This window comes from Scyliorhinus canicula, chromosome 13 (assembly GCF_902713615.1).
Source record: "Scyliorhinus canicula chromosome 13, sScyCan1.1, whole genome shotgun sequence".
NCBI classification, from domain to species: domain Eukaryota; kingdom Metazoa; phylum Chordata; class Chondrichthyes; order Carcharhiniformes; family Scyliorhinidae; genus Scyliorhinus; species Scyliorhinus canicula.
This window is the reverse complement of record NC_052158.1, coordinates 47403587-47420241: the sequence shown is the minus strand read 5'-3', so window position 1 is coordinate 47420241 and position 16655 is coordinate 47403587. Positions and strand designations below refer to the sequence as shown.

The 16655-nt window shown below is 45.5% G+C and overlaps 1 protein-coding gene across 1 annotated transcript in view; it reads left to right on the top strand.

Moving 5' to 3' along the window:
• Positions 1–2829: 2829 nt before the first annotated feature.
• LOC119975593 (zinc finger protein 271-like) overlaps positions 2830–16655 on the top strand; it is a 51653-nt gene continuing 37827 nt past the window's right edge. The window contains exons 1-5 of the mRNA XM_038815379.1: positions 2830–3176; positions 4147–5432; positions 7086–7242; positions 7333–8024; positions 9269–9351. Of these exons, the coding sequence (XP_038671307.1) occupies positions 4566–5432; positions 7086–7242; positions 7333–8024; positions 9269–9351 (1799 nt within the window). The 5' untranslated portion in view covers positions 2830–3176; positions 4147–4565. The remainder of the gene's footprint in view (positions 3177–4146; positions 5433–7085; positions 7243–7332; positions 8025–9268; positions 9352–16655) is intronic.

Sequence of the window (16655 nt, the reverse complement as noted above, 5' to 3'; positions counted from 1 at the left end):
CCCCTTTTTGAAGAGGACAGCTTTAATCCAGTTAACCTGGCCCTGTTCTTCGCCAGCTCTGCACACTGCACTTGTTTCTTTCCCAGGTAAAAGTTCTGGTCAGCCTTACCCATCGAACGATCTTCTCCTTCTCCAGAAGGCAGTGCAACCGCACCATCATCCTTGGTGGCTCACCTATCTGTGGCCTCCTCCTCAACACCCTGTGTGCCCAGTTCACCTCCAGTGGTCGATCAAAGCCCCCTCCCCCAGCAGTCCTCCAGCATCTTTGCCACATACACCATGGCCTCCGCACCTTCAATGCCTTTTAGCATCCCGAAAACTTTAGGTTTTGCCTTCTGGAGCAATTCTCAAAATCTTCCACCTTCTCCCTCAACTTTGTCTGGCTCTCCCGCATCACTCTCATCTCAGCCACCAACGTTGTCACCTGCTCTTTGTGCTCCTCCATCGTCTCCTCCACTCTCTGGATCGCCAGGCCCTGGGACTCCAGTCTCTGCTCAACTCACTAGATGCCAGCTCTCAGTGCTTCCACCACCTTGGCTAAGTCCTCCAGGCCTCTTTCCTCTGATGCCGAAACTTATCAGTCAGGAACTTCACCAGCTGTTCTATCGACCACTGGGCAGTCAGAACAGACCCTTGCCATCTGCCATCTTTCCCTGTGGCGCACCATGAAAACTCTCCTGTTCCAACAACACTTTGTTTCTTGTGGCGCTCCTCGTTCACTGACCCATGCAGCAGCCACACCAGAGGAGTATTTTCTTCCCCAGGCACTCCAGTACATTTCACTCTCAAATACTTTGCCCTTCGGACAAGGAAAAGACTAAACCTATCTGGCTTGAGTGGAGCCATTAATTGTGCAAACACTCACTCCATCAGAGGTCGTTCAAAAGATTTATTATCCCATCCTAGCAGCAATTGCTGTTTCAGGTAATTCTGGACATTTATTATAAAGCAATGTTTCATTATATTGTTCTTCTGGGATTTTGAGTCAGTGGAACTGTTGTTAGCTTAATTCTCCCATTTTTCTGGGTGTGCTTATTTCTAGTCGCCTATCCACTGTTTTGTGTTCCTTCTCGTTTTCAGGCATTCTTCCAAACAGCACAGGCTCCTCAGACACCACCCTGATGTGGAACTGTATCTTCATCCCTGCACTGCTGGTGCATCAAAATACTGGAACTCCCACCCTGACAGGACCTCAGATGAATATATGGGGCTGGATTCTCTGATTTTGAGGCTATGTCCCCACGCAGGCGTGGGAATGGTGGCATTTTACGGCAGAAACAAACTTTATTTTAAAGACAGAATTAACCATATTGATATCAAATATATCACTTTACAACTGTCAGTTAAATTTTTTAAAGGTAAAACTTGAATGGGCTATCTACACATGCCGCTAATTCCAATTAAGTAACCCGATACAGTTCAAATGCCACTTACAATTAAATTGACCAAAACAGATTACTTACTTCAGCTGTTTGGAGAGAGTTCCTATTAAGATTAGATCCAGGATGAAAGTACTAACAAAGACACCCATGATAATAGCTGATATTTCTGTAGCATTAGATTCAGTTTCTGAGGGTTAAGTCCCAAACTGTGTACAGAATGCTTTTGCCCCTGTAAACTGGCAGCCTGAAAATTTGATTTGATTTAAAGTGGTAACTAGTTGGAGCTGCAGGCATCAGTTATCTTTATGTCTGGGCTCCTGAAGCTGTGAAAGGTGGTAAAGTCCCTGGTGTCAGCTGGAATTGACATTTTAAGGGGTTGTCTTCAATCAGTGCTACTGATTAACCATTCTGCTTTCATTTACTCATGACAGTTCTATTGTTCAGGCACAGTCTGTCAGGAATAAACAATTCTTCCCAGGAAAGCTCAATGTTAGTTTTAGAGAATTTGTTTTTTGCTTGTTTTCAAATCCCTCCATGGCCTCTCCCCATCCCTATCTGATCTCCTGCCCCCCTCAGTACTGCGCTGGAGTGTCAGCCATGATTTTTTTCTGCTCAAGTCCTGGAATGGGACTTGAACCCACAACTCAGAGAACAAGATTGTGGGCTCAAATCAAACTGCAAATGGATTACTCCATGAGCATAGATCAAAATTGTTGTCAGGGCCACACAAATAATTCCTCAGACTCTGGGCTCCCTGTACAAACGCTGCCCACTATTTATTGAAAGACAAACATGTTGCTAATGAGTGAAGGAATTATCCTGCAGATACACACTGCATTGAAGTCAATCAGGTCACAGTGTACCATCCTTAAATAAATTGCTCAGTCGGTCACACACAACTTTTAAAAATGTTTGCTTCATTAAAACTCGGTGACAAATATGCAACATTCACAAGTGCACGTGTTGTGGCCTTCAATTCAATCTATATTATGTTCATTTTATCAGCGCAATCAGCAGAAATTGACCGGATCAGGAATTTTAAATGTAAATTAGATCAAGCATGAATTGAACTTTCACGAGCTTGAGCACTAATTTTTGAACCATCACCCAGGAAGCTGGTACCAACCACAGAAATTACCACAGCCCCAATTGGGAATGAGAGGAACGGTTTTATGCCGATTACTGAAAAAAAAGGTAGGATAGCGGGGGAGAGATGAGAGAGGGCAGAATGGAGGACAGAAGATTGAGGAGGAAGGAGAGCAGGGAAAGAAGAGGAGAAACGATGGAAAACGGAGTTGGGTAGCAACAGAGAAGAGTAAATTACTCCTGTGCCCCTCTCTCCTGTGCATGTGCGGATCCCATCACTTCCCGTCATTGTTGTCCTGAATGCTGTGGGTCTTCCTCTTCTGATCTGCTGTCAAACACATCCGAGGCTACACATCCCTCACTGCTGTTGCCAGTTTGAAAGCCTCCGAGGATGAAGAATGCTATTCCCACACTAGAAATCTCTGTCAAATGTTTACCAGGGGAACTGAGACAGCAGCTGCAATAAGTGAGGTTTTATTCAGATGGGACAATGACAAGTTTAAATCCCCACCTGATCTGCTGCTCAAAGTCGCCTCCGTTCCCCCGGTCAGTTTCCCAAACTTCAGGAAACTCCTGTTACTGTAGAAATATTTGGATTGTCTGTGAGAGACGTCAATCAGAGAGCCCACCCACTCTGCCCATTCTCTCCTCTTCCTCTACCACAGCTGCTTCACTTCCTGTAGGGACTCAAAACCAAGTCAGGAGATGGTGAGTGAAGGAGCACAATTTACAATCATTACATTGCACAATATCCACACTAATGTTCAGGCAGTCTGACTATCCTGTGGGCAATCAGCTGTGGAAATGCCCCTTATACTGTGTGAGAAGATCCAGCTCACAGACCTGTTTACTCGGTGCTTTGTGCTGAGCTGTTTGATTGGCTGTGTGTTGGATATTCAGGGTGTTTATTGGAAGCATTTCCCTTCTGATTTACAGGCTGAGTTTTGTTCATGGGTCATTACTGAATATGAGAAGGCGAGGTGTAATTATCGGTGAGGGGCAGACACATTTATTTAAATTACTTTCAATGTCTTCTTTCAGGATTTTGCCTGAAGGCCTCGGCCATTCGCAGAAGCCTGGGCTTGGATTTGATAGTTTTGCCCAGTGCTGTATCTGAGAGCTGAATTTGGGATGTGCAGTCTGAGTGAGTGCAGTGTATCTAATTCCCAGGAATAAACCTGAACCCTTCAATCAGCGACAGTGAAGCAATATTTTCCTAAGGTTCCAGCACTTCCTGCCCAGTTTGTTTTCTTCAAAGAATTTTGGAAAACAAGGAGAAATTTCAAAATCTCCATAGAATTAACATTTCTCCTGAGTGTTATTAACCAGATATTTGAAGGGTAAAACTGTTTTTTGCGAGCACAAAACAAGTCAAAAGTAAATGAATCGCCTGTTTACACTCTGCGGAACTGTCTTTTCCTTTGCCCTCATATTACCTGGGAAGATGAGGTCTGGGTGGAGGAAAGAAAATAGCCATGTTGTCTGCTCCTGGTCACTACCAGTGCCACAGTGGAAACAGACAGTCAGTGAGGACAGAGAAAGGACTTGTGTCTGATCCCCACAGAGGGGAGTAGCAGAATGGCAAACTGTGGAACAGTCTCTAACTGAGGAGTCAGTCCCTTCAGCAAATGAGGAGAGGGAGTTGGAGGAAATCATGTTTCCTTTTTCTGTTTTACAGAAGGATTGCAGCGTACTACACCAGAGAAGACAGAGAGGATAGATGCTGACCATTACCCAAGGAGCATCTGAAATCTGTGAGAAGACATCCAGTCCCTTCACAACATTGCTAAACACATAGAAGGTTGGGCAGTGAAACCATTACCTGGAAATCAGTCTGGTCAGGGGAAGCTTTAACAAATCATCAGATTTGAAACTGGTCACTGGTGTGAAACCTTCCATCAGAACCAACCTTTCCAAAGGTTCAGCTGTGAGCGATCAGTCAGGGTGAGAAGAAGTGAGTGGTGAGAGCTTCAATCATTGACCGAGTCTCATGAAACAATGACTCATTCCTACAGTTGAGAGGCTGTTCAAGAGTGAGGTGTGTGAGGACGGCTCCATGGTCTCAGTTGTACCAGCTGTAACCACAGGGACAGCCACATGGATGAGAAACTGTTCAAGTGTGAATTGTGTGACAAATCATTCACGTCCTCATCCCACTTTCATAACCACCAACTCACTCACACTGGAGAGAAACCGTTTACGTGCGAGGTTTGCAACAAATCATTCTCGCTTTCATCACATCTCCACAGACACAAACGGATTCACACCGGGGAGAAGCCGTTCCGCTGTGATGTGTGTGAGAAAGCTTTCACACAGGTATCAAACCTCCAAGTCCATCAGAGAATCCACACAGGGGAGAAACCCTTCAAGTGTGAGTTTTGTGATAAAGCTTTCGCAACATCTACTGATTTCCTGATACACCAGAGCATTCACACAGGGGAGAATCCCTTCAGATGCGAGTTGTGTGACCGAGCCTTCACACGTTCATCGGCACTTGTGCAACACCGACGGATTCACACTGGGGAGAAACCATTCACCTGTGAAGTGTGCAAGAAATCGTTCTCCCAGTCATCGATCCTCCGTGTCCATCAACGCACTCACACCGGGGAGAAAGCATTTAAGTGTAAAGTGTGTAAGAAATCATTCGACCGCCCATCGAGATTCCATGAACACCAACGCCTTCACACTGGTGAGAAGCCATTCAAGTGTGAGGTGTGTAATAAGGACTTTAGAGAGAAATCAGGCCTGATGAAGCACCGGCGCATTCACACAGGGGAGAGGAAAATGTTCAAGTGTGAGGTGTGTAATAAGGACTTTACACAGCTGTCAGGCCTGGTGAAACACCGGCGCATTCACACAGGGCAGGAGAAAACATTCACGTGTGAGGTGTGTAATAAGGACTTTGAACAATTATGGGGCATGTTGGATCACCGTCGCATTCACACAGCAGGGAAGACAAGTGAGGTGAGTGACTGAGCCTCACACAGTCAGCAACACACCTGCAACACTGACTTCCACACTGACAAAAAGATGTCAGTGTGAAGTTTGTGACAAAGATTTCACTCAGTCTGCATGGCTGAAGATTTATATATATATGATCTTTTATTGTCACAAGTAGGCTTACATTAACACTGCCATGAAGTTACTGTGAAAAGCTCCTAGTTGCCACATTCCAGCGCTTGTTCGGATAATGAAGCCATTCAAGTGTGAGGTGTGAATTGAACCCGTGCTGCTGGCCTTGTTCTGCATTACAAACCAGCTATCGAGCCCACTGAGTTAAACAACAGATTTACTAATGCGGGTTTGGTGTGGTTGTTGGAAATGGATGATGTTAGAGAGGGGGGTATAGGTAATCTTTGTGATGGGAAGGATATGGAGTCGGAAGCTCAGTTGGAGGTTGAAGAGGATGACACTGACCAATTGTTGGAGAGGAGTGGAGAGAACAATCGAGGAATTTGAGAAATAGAGGAACTGGAGTCATCCCTCGAGTCTGTTACACCATTCAATTAGATCATAGCTGATCCATATCTCAACTCGATCCACCTGACTTGACTCTGTAACCCTTAATCCCCTTGTTTAACAATAAACATATAAATCTCAGTTTTGATATTTTCAACTGACCCCCGGGCTCACCAGGTTTTTGTGTGGAGAGAGTTCCAGATTTCCAGTCCCCTTTTTGTGAAGAAGTGTTTGCCGCCATCACCCCTGAACTGATGAGCTCTAATTTTAATGTTGTGTCCCCTTGTTGTGGACTCTCTCACCAGAGGAATAGTTTCTCTCTCACTATATGAACTGGCTCAATCATCTTAAACACTTCAATTAAATTGTCTCTTAATTTTCTACGTTCAAGGGAACATAAGTTTGGTCTTCACATCTTGTCGACATAATATAACCCTTTTCACCCCAAGAACATTCTTGCGTATACTGACACATTCACATGTATGGTATGTTACATATCATTCCCCGAGTCACCTTCATTCTGTGCAGAGCAACGCATTCACACAGGAGACAAACCATTCACATGTGACATATGTGATAAAGCATTCTCATGGTCATTGGATCTTCACAGACACCAGAACATTACTTCTGCAGCTTACCTACTTCGCTTACACTCCACTGCTCACACAGGGGAAATGGTCCTTCCTCAGCACTGTCTGCCTCCAACCTCTCCCACCATTAGTCCAAATGATTCAAGAAGGTCAATTTAACCGTTGACCAAATTACCAATCATCACTAAAAGAAGACATCAATATAGAACATAGAAAATACAGCACAGAACAGGCCGTTCAGCCCACAATGTGGTGCCGAACTTTTGTCCTAGATTAAGCTCCTGCTTTTGCATTTCTGAATATCAAATATATGTGTTAATATTTGAAACTTGAAATCCTAGTTTTTGAGTTGAAAATACAGATCACATTATATTTCTTTGCTAATTTTGGGAGGTTTTGTAAAATGCAGTTACCTTGGAGATGGCTCTGACTTTGTCATAAGATTGATCTCCAATCAGAAGTTCCCCTGGGAACTCTGAAAACTCTCCAACACTCGGAAAATGCGTCACAAGACAGCACAGCAAAGTCTGGACCATGATTCAGTTTTACTTTTCATCTCTCCCTTTAGGTAAAGCTAGCCCAGGACGCCCAGGAGCGCTCAATGACTGGAGAGCAGGTTCCGGACATCAAGGAGCTGACAGAACAGGAGGAGTTCACGAGGAAGCTGTTTGGCCTCTCCAGCCCTACAATAACCAATGGTGGATCAGATATGGGGATGAGCGAAGGTGATATCAGCAGCTGAGTGTTTAAACCATCAGGAGGGGAGTTAATTTATGTGCCAAAATATAATAATTGTGATTTTCGTCCTCTGACAGATACAGAGGTGTCAATGAGCACATCAGATGGTGATGGAGGAGAGTTGGCAGCAGCGACCGAGATTCCTGAAAGGGCTGATGAGGAAGTGACGGAGGTGAATACCTCACAGCAATGTGGCATGGCAGCTGCAGCGGAGGAGGGAGAGGAGTATCAGGAGGGTAAGATGTCTGATTTGGAGGACAGTGTTGATGACTTCAAATTAAATATTGTGGCTTGTGTGAAGGAGGAGGCCTGTGATGATCTGGCTGATGTGGTAGAGGGAGGGCACTCAGAACCTTCTGGTGCTGAGGAACCTGCGGCTTTGGGAGCAGAAGCTCCGCCGTCTCCACGAGCACATGGACAACATCAGGCCTTTGCTGCTGATGAAGAACATGAAAATGATCTGAAACTCCTTGAGCGCTTACATCAGGAGCAGCTAGAAAGAATGGAAAGTTATCAGGCCACTTCTAACTTGCTTCAGCAAACTTTAATTGAATTTAAGAGTGATGTTAGCCAGAATCTGCAAAGAGACAATGAAATTCTTCAACAGCTCCTACAAAGAAACAATGAGATTCTTCAGCAGCATCTACAAAGAAACAATGAGATTCTTCAGCAGCATCTGCAAAGAAACAATGAGATTCTTCAGCAGCATCTTCAAAGAAACAATGAGATTCTTCAGCAGCAGAATGAGGCTCTTTGTCAGATTCTGCAATGAAGCAATAAAACTTCAAATGTATTAAGGCAGATTCTGTCTCAGATTATAGCACCAGCACCTTCTGGTAAGCAGTAGCCCAGTGCAGACATCTGCTGGACATATCTCTGGTACAGGAGACGAGGATGGGGCGACACAGCAGGCATTAGGGTCGATACTTCCAACATTGCTCCCTCGACCCAAATATCTTACATGTTATGCGATTTTTTTCTGTCTGATTTTTACCATTACAGAGAACCTTTCCATTGTTAGGACAATAGAAGAAGCCCAAATCCATGAGTCCTGTTCTCCCCGATTGCGCATCACCCGGTTTCGTGGGATCAAGAATGGGCCGGATTGGGATTTGCATGTTTCACAGAGGCAACTGTCCATAGAAATTAGCCACTGCCTCCACTAGGGTGGTTTTAAGAGATATCTGCAAACTAACTTGTACAGGTTTTATATGTGGACTCCTCAGGGAGTAACACTGTGACTTGGGAGTGACTCTGGGGCATGTGGGGTTACGCTGTAACTCAGGGAATAACACTGACTTGGGGAGTGACTCTTACTCAGGGAGTGAATCTGGGCCATGTGGAGTTATGCTGTGACTTAGGAAGGTACCCTGTGACTTAGGGAGTAACGCTGTAACTTGGGGAGTATTGCTGTGACTTTGGGAGTAATGCTGTGACTTTGGAAGTAACGCTGTGACTTTGGGGAGTAACACTGCGACTTGGGGATTAACACTGTGAGTTAGGGAGTAAAACTGTGACTCAGGGAGCGACTCTGTCCCCAAGGCAGAAATTGTGCTTGGGAGTTTCTCTTGCACGGGAAGTGACAATGACTCAGAGATTGAATTGACCAACTCTGAGGAAATAAAATAAGAGACATTTGATCGTGAGATCTCAGCAGGGATGGTGTGTGCGGAGGTGATGGGAGAGTAGCAGCTGGGGCTGTCAACTGGTGTGGGAGGGGACGGGTTACTACCTGACCTGCTGAATATTTCTGATACCCTCTGCATATGTTTCACATACCCTCACCAACACTAAGGGCATTCAAATGGTCATTGGATAGACATATGGACGATAAGGGAATAGTGTAAATGGGCTTTAGAGGGGTTTCCCAGGTCGGCTCAACATCGAGGGCCTAAGACACTGTACTGCGCTGTAATGTTCTATGTTCTATGTGTCAATGACATCACCGTGCGCACACACCATGTTTTTTATTCTGTGTTGTAAATGTTCATTTAGTCCCATTAATTTTGGCAGTATTTTTATGCTTCTGTTGTCACAACAATCTTGGATAGTGCATATTCAATTCCAGCCGCACTTGATCCGGAGTCACAACACAGGTAAAATTAGATTTTATTTAAAATATGAGATCCTTGGCTGAGACCAACAAACTGCAGTCACCAGGTTTGTAACTTTCACACAAGTAACCTTTTATGATGTACAGTATTATAATTAAATAGGCAGAAAATGTAACTATCGAATACCCCTTTCCCAATCCCTCCTTCCTAACTACTCTACCCCTTGACACATGCTCACACAGACAAACAAACAACACAGGGGAAAGGGGTGGTGGAAACGTAAAGAAAAACAAAAAAACAAAAGGATGGACTGGGATGACTTCTAATCAGTGTCTTTCTGAAGTCCAGCTTTTGTTTTGGTACTTACTTTCTAGGCTTGAGATGTTTTCTCTGGCAAAATTGTCTACATTCTCTGCAGACACCATATCATTTCAAGTTCACAGCAAAGGCACACACTGGCTTTAGAACAATATAATAGTTCTTTCATTTCAGCAGCAGGAGAGCAACAGACAGCATTCCTTTTACTTCCATGGTCTACATGCTTCTGCCTAGTTCTCTCAGAAAGCATCATGCAGGAACCAATCACTGATTGTTGTCAAGCAGAACACTATCGCTGGCCAACCCACCAGTTGTCAGTTAACCAATGGAACCGACTTTATCCAAAACCAGTTCCTAAGATTGACTTGGTGCCGAGGAGTCTGGCCTCTGCTCTCCAAAAACAAAACCTGGAAACACAGTGTCCTGACAAGCGGGCTGTTTCAACTGAGTCTTCTGCTAAAGACACATCCCGATTATGGATCAAAATAATAAATTAAAATAAATGAAATGGGAACAAAGAAGATAAACAGTAAGGACTTTTATACTGTCTAATATCATCTATGTTAATAAATCTATTAATTTTAGTTTGTAATGGTTTGACGGTGTGACATTTACCGCTTTTAAATTGAGACAGGGGAAAGTGAGAGGCAGCTCATGTATGTGATCTCTGTGGGATTGTAAAGTAATTAATGACAGGGCCATCCTACGAAGCACCAAATTGGTTTTGTAATGCAGTGGGTAGTGTCTCTGCCTCTGAGACAGAAGCTCTGGGTTTGAGTCCCGCCCCAGGACTTGATGGCCAAGGAAGGTGCGTTCATAATGAGGCCAAACAGATTGAATATCAACCTGGAAAATCTTCCAACACATCAATGGCTGTCAGTAAGAGTGGGAGAGACTCCTGGTCAGACATGCTGAGTGTGGAGTGGAACCTCTCAAGCTATAAGCCTCTGGTGACAGGGTAGTGACCTATTCCAGGAAAAATCTTGCTTTGGGAACAGATGAAAGTCTGCCTTTGGCACCACTCGGTGCAGGAAGATAAATAACTAAACTCCTATCGAGGTGCCAAGTTCACAGGAGCATCCTCTGCTTCTAGAAACTACCTTTTTACTGCTCGCAGTCAAAACAAAATATCAAAAAAGAAAGTCTGAATTACAGCATCTGGGGTTGATTTGATTGTAAACAATCTGAAGGAAGAAGTGAACATTTGACAGAACATGAATACTATTCTGAGTAAAAGATTCTGAAACTTCTGGAAGTAGACAAGCTGAGTGGAATGAGAGCTGCTGCACAACCCATCAGACTGAAAGAAGCAGCAATGAAAGGTCAATATGTGAATTATTTTGCCACAATTCTTGTCACATTGAAGTTATAGACAGGACACAAGTTAGAAACTTGGGGTTTTAAGAGGAATTTTCTTAGTTTGAAATATGAATCAACATAAATATCTTGTGTTGAACAATCTCTCTCATCCACAAAATCCCATCTCTGACAATCAAATACCTGCCTCCCTCTCAGACCAAACTGACCAACTGAGGCCAGATAAAAGCAAACTACTGCAGATGCTGGAAACTGAAACAAAAGAGAAAATGCTGGAAAATCTCAGCAGGTCTGGCAGCATCTATAGGGAGAGAAAAGAGCTAACGTTTCGAGTCCAATGACTCTTTGTCAAAGCTTTGGGAGAAAGCTCCACATTCAAACCATTCTCTTGGGAAAGATGTTTCTCCGGAATTCCTCATTGGATTTATTATTGACCATCTTATATTTCGGGACCCGAGCTGGTTAAGGGGCTTGTTTAGCATAGTGGCTAAACAGCTGGCTTGTAATGCAGAACAATGCCAGCAGCGCAGATTCAATTCCCGTACCGGCCTCCCCAAACAGGTGCCGGAGTGTGGCGACTAGGGGGTTTTCACAGTAACTTCTTTGAAGCCTACTTGTGACAACAGCGATTATTATTAGCTTTGGATTCCCCTGCACAAGTGAAAACATCTCTCCATTTACCCCCAAATTATTAATTTTATAACTCATAATTTTTTAGCTTTCTGTGATAATAATCTTTATTAGTGTCACAAGCAGGCTTACTTTAACACTGCAATGAAGTTACTGTGACAATCCCCAAGTTGCTTGTTCGGGTACACTGAGGACATTCAGAATGTCCAATTCACCTAACAAGCAGGTCTTTTGGGACTCGTGGGAGGAAACCGGAGCACCCGAAGGAAATCCACAGAGACATGGGAGAATGCGCAGACTCCGCAGAGACAGTGACCCAAGTCAGGGATGGAACCCTGCTCCCTGGTACGGGGAAGCAATAGTGCTAACCACTGCACTACTGTGCCACCCATTTAGATTTAGAACAGTACAGCACAGAACAGGCCCTTCGGCCCTCAATGTTGTGCCGAGCAATGATCACCCCACTCACCTCGTATCCACCCTGTACCCGTAACCCAACAACTCCCCCTTAACCTTACTTTTTAGGACACTACGGGCAATTTAGCATGGCCAATCCACCTAACCCGCACATCTTTGGACTGTGGGAGGAAACCGGAGCACCCGGAGGAAACCCACGCACACACGGGGAGGACGTGCAGACTCCGCACAGACAGTGACCCAGCCGGGAACCGAACCTGGGACCCTGGAGCTGTGAAGCATTGATGCTAACCACTATGCTACCGTGCTGCCCTCATATATCCCCCTCAGACTTCTCTTTTCTAGGGAAAAGATTGCTAATCTGTTCAGTCTTTTCTGATAGTTACAATCTCTCAATATCATCCTTCTTTAGTTCCTTTCTGTCCTTTTTAAATATGTTTTATATGCACAGCTCTCCAAGTGTGGTCTAAACAAGTTCTAGACACGTTCAACATCTCTCCTTTTCAATTCTATTTCTCCAAAAATGGACCGCACTGTTATGATTAGATTTTTCAATAAAATGTTCTACTTGAGCTTTTAATGAGACTTTTAATGATTGATGAACCTGTAGTTCTGCTCTTGCCCAACTTGTCAATTTAACCGTTGGTCCTCCCTGACCTCTCCAATTGAAATAATTTGTCCACCTGAAGACAAACTATTGTTATTTTCAAAGCTCCATCAAATCAGCCCCATAATCTCTACTTCCCTGAATTGCATACAGCCAGCTTTTGGAATCCAATGGCAAAATACTGTAAATGCTGTAAATGTGACAGAGATTCAGAAAATGATGGAAATGCTCAGGTCAGGAAACATCTGTGGAGAGAGAAGCAACCTCTCTGGTCTCCTCCTGAAACTATTGTGTTGTCCAGTCAGTGAGCCTTTTTCCTCTCCAGTTGTATACAAGGTCAATCTTTGCTTTTCAATTCAAGTCAGCGCGCTTCCTTACATTCCAACTTCTGAACGCTGGGCGGCAACTTCTGCTGCGCACGGCACAACTACAATGCCCATCAGGCACTGCGGGCTGGCTGCTCGATTCTACATTGGTGCTCCTCACTGCGCAGTCTCCGAGGCAATTTGCAGCATAGGTAATGTAGTACCGGCCAGGTGAGTCTATCTCGAATGAGGCTGCGTAGAACTGGACTGAGCATGGAGTTAGTGAAGTCCCGATCACTCCTATTTGATTAGTTGATCAGAGTGATAGACTTTGTGATTAAGGTCAGCACTAACGAGGACTTCGGTGCTGGCCATGGAGTGAGTGGTGGCAAATTTGGTGGCTCCCACGCGAGATGGATTTTTTTGTTCCTTCCAGATTGTGTGGTGTTTGACTGCAAAAAGTGCATGAGTGCCCAGGGAATGTAATACTCCTCTGATTGGAATGGTGTATGGCTCAATCAGATGAGGGGTGCCATAAGGATATCTGGGCGTGCATGTCCACAGATCTTTGAAAGTGGCAACGCAAGTGGACAAGGTAGTCAAGAAAGCACACGGAATGCTTGCCTTCATTGGACTGGGCATCGAGTATAAAACCTGGCAATAACTGGTATAGAGCCTTCGTAAGGCCACACTTGGAATATCTGCACACTTCTGGTCACCACACTACTTTGAAGAGGTCAGTCACCAGGGGACATCGGCTTAAGGTCGTGAGGCAAAGTTTAGAGGAGATGTGCAAGGCAGGTTTATACGCAGAGGGTGGTGAGTGCCTGGAACGCTTTGCCAGAGCAGGCTGGTTACCTGGAATGTATGAGGGTTGAATGGGCCGGTTAAGCGGTGCACACTTGAGTTTGAAGGCGGATGATGTGTTTTCAAAGAATACGCACCTGATGACCCCACAAGAAAGTGCCATTTGAGATGGAGAGCCTTGTGGTTGATTCGGGTCGGGGGTGGGGGGGCGGTAGGTATGTGATGGACAGTGGAAAGCTGGAGGGAATGCCAATAGTCCTAGTGAATGTTTATGCCCCAAATTGGGACTACATGGACTTTATAAGAGGGGCGTTAGGGAGGATCCAGGACCTTGACACACAACAGCTGATAATTGAGGATGGTTTTAACACTGTTCTGGATCCGAGATTGGACTAATTGAGTCCTAAGTCATTGAAGGTGTTCGCGGTGGCTATGGAGCTGAGGTGGGTTCGTGGATCACATGGCGGGGTGAACCCATGGAGATTTGGTAGGCCGTGGGCTTTTTTGCATGTACGTTGGGTTTACTTTTTGCAAATGAGAGGATGTGCGAAAAGGTGAGGGCCACCATCTGGGCTATGTGGAGCTGAATGACACGAGGGAGGTCACGGACTCCACGCTGCGGAATACACTTCCGGAGGTAGATAGGGGTGAATTTATTTTGATGGGGCACATAAGGAGAGGGTGGAACGAGAGAAGAGAGAACAGGGCTGGTCAATGAGAATCTGAGGGTGAATTGAAAGCAATGGGTGATGCCAGAGGAGGGATTGTTAAAAGAGAAGCAGAGACTCCAGATGAAGTTCAGAGTTTAGGTTAGTGTCCACGTGGAAAGCAGCGAGGCAGTTTGGAGGGTCAGATTTGATAGGTGAGGACCAGATGGGGTTTGTGAAGGAGCGGCAGTTGTTGGCGACAGTGAGTAGTGTTTAAAGTTATTATGATGCCCTTAGAGGGGCAGGAGGTAGAAGTACAAAGAAAATACAGCTCAGGAACAGTCCCTTCGGCCCTTCAAGCCTGCTCCGGCTACCCTGCCCATCTAATCTGAAACCTATACTTCCGGGATCCGTAGACCCCTATTTCCATCCTATTTATGTATTTGTCAAAATTCCCCTTAAACATCACTGTTGTACCTGCTTCCACCACCTCCTCCGGCAGTGAATTCCAGGCACCCACTACCTTCTGTGTAAAAAACTTCCTCGCAATATCCTCTAAACTTTGCCCTTCACACCTTCAACCTATGTCCCATTGTAATTGACATTCCACCCTGGAAAAAAGCTTCTGACTATCCTCTCTGTCCATAATTTTGTAGACTTCTATCTGGTCGCTCCTCAACCTCCATTGTTCCAGTGAGAGTATCCAACCTCCCCTCATAGCTAATGCCCTCCAGTAGTACTGGCAATGGATGCGCAGAACGCCTTTGATTGTGTGGCGTGAGCATGTCTGTTGAATGTGCTGGGTCAGTTCAGTTTGGCCAGAGGTTTGTGGATTGGATTTGGCTGCTACAGTGCGCCGATGGCTAATGTCCGGACGAAATGGACAAGTTCATGGTACTTCGGGCGGCAACAGCGGATGAGGCAGTAATGTTCCTTTTCCCCGTTGACCTTCGCTTTGGCGACAGAGCCGCTGTCAATGGCATTTACGAAGTTGAGGAGTTGGAAAGGGATCGAGCTGGGGATAATCTTTTGTTATATCTATATCAGACCCAGTGGGCAGCTTTGAAAGGATCATGAAGATCTTGAGGAATTTGGCCAGTTTTTGGGGTATAAAGTGAACATGGGGAAGCGTAAGGTGTTCCCGAATACTAGAGGTCAGAAGAAAAGGTTATGGGAGTTGTCATTACGGATGGTGGGGTGGGGGGTGTTTCAGTATTTAGGAATCCAGGTAGCGCGGAGCTGGGCACGGCTACATAAATTGAATTTGGTACAGCTGGTGGAGGGAATGAAGGTGAATTTTAAGAGGTGGGATGTGGTGCCGCTGTCACTGGCTGGGCGCTTGCAGACGGTAGAAATGACAGTGCTGACCAGGTTCTTGTTCATGTTCCAGAATCTCCCCATCTTTGTCCCAAGTCCTTTTTTAGGAAGGTAAGCCGAATAATTTTGGGCTTTGTTTCGGCTAGGAAGACACCCTGTGTATGGAAGGTGTTTTTGGAGAGGGTGTGAGGGGCTGGCGTTGCCAAATTTGATAAATTATTATTGGGTGGTCAACAACGCAATGGTGAGAAGATGCGCAGTGGAGGAGTCGTCGGCCTGGGGGCGAATGAATGCAGCGTCCTGCAGGGGGAGTCTGAGGGGACTGTTGTTGGTGCCCCTTCCGTTCTTGCTCACCGAGTACTCCACGAGTCCAGTGATGGTTTCAGCATTGCGGGCGTGGAGCCAATGCAGGCAACATTTTGGGTTAGAGGGCATGTTGCTGTGGGTGCTAATATGTGGCAATCACAGGATGTGAGGTTCCAGGGTTTGAGTCAGGTGGGGTCTTGTTTATAGGGGGCAAGTGTGCAGGTCTCGAGGAGTTGGAGGAGGTGTATGAGTTGCCCAAAGGGAATGGTTTCAGATACCTGCAGCTGAGGAATTTTGTGAGGAGAGAGATGCCGTTCTTCCTGGGCTGCCACCTCCGGTGTTACAAGACAAACTGTTGTCAGAGAATGAGATGAGGGAGGGGAGAGTGTCGGACCTCTGCAGTGAGTTGAAGGGCAGGGAGAGACCTTCGGTGGAGGACATCAAGCACAAGTGGGAGGAAGAGTTGGGTGGGAAGCTGCGAGTTAGGACATGGAAAGAGGCCCTGCGGAGGGTGAATGCGTCCTCGTCATGTGCAAAGTTAAGCCTCATCCAGTTGGTGCATAGGTTAACTCACATGACTTACGAGAATGAGCTCGTTCTTGCAGGGGTGGAGAAGAGATGGGGGTGGTGGCAGAAGTCCCGCGAATCATGTCCACGGTTCTGGGCACGTCCGAG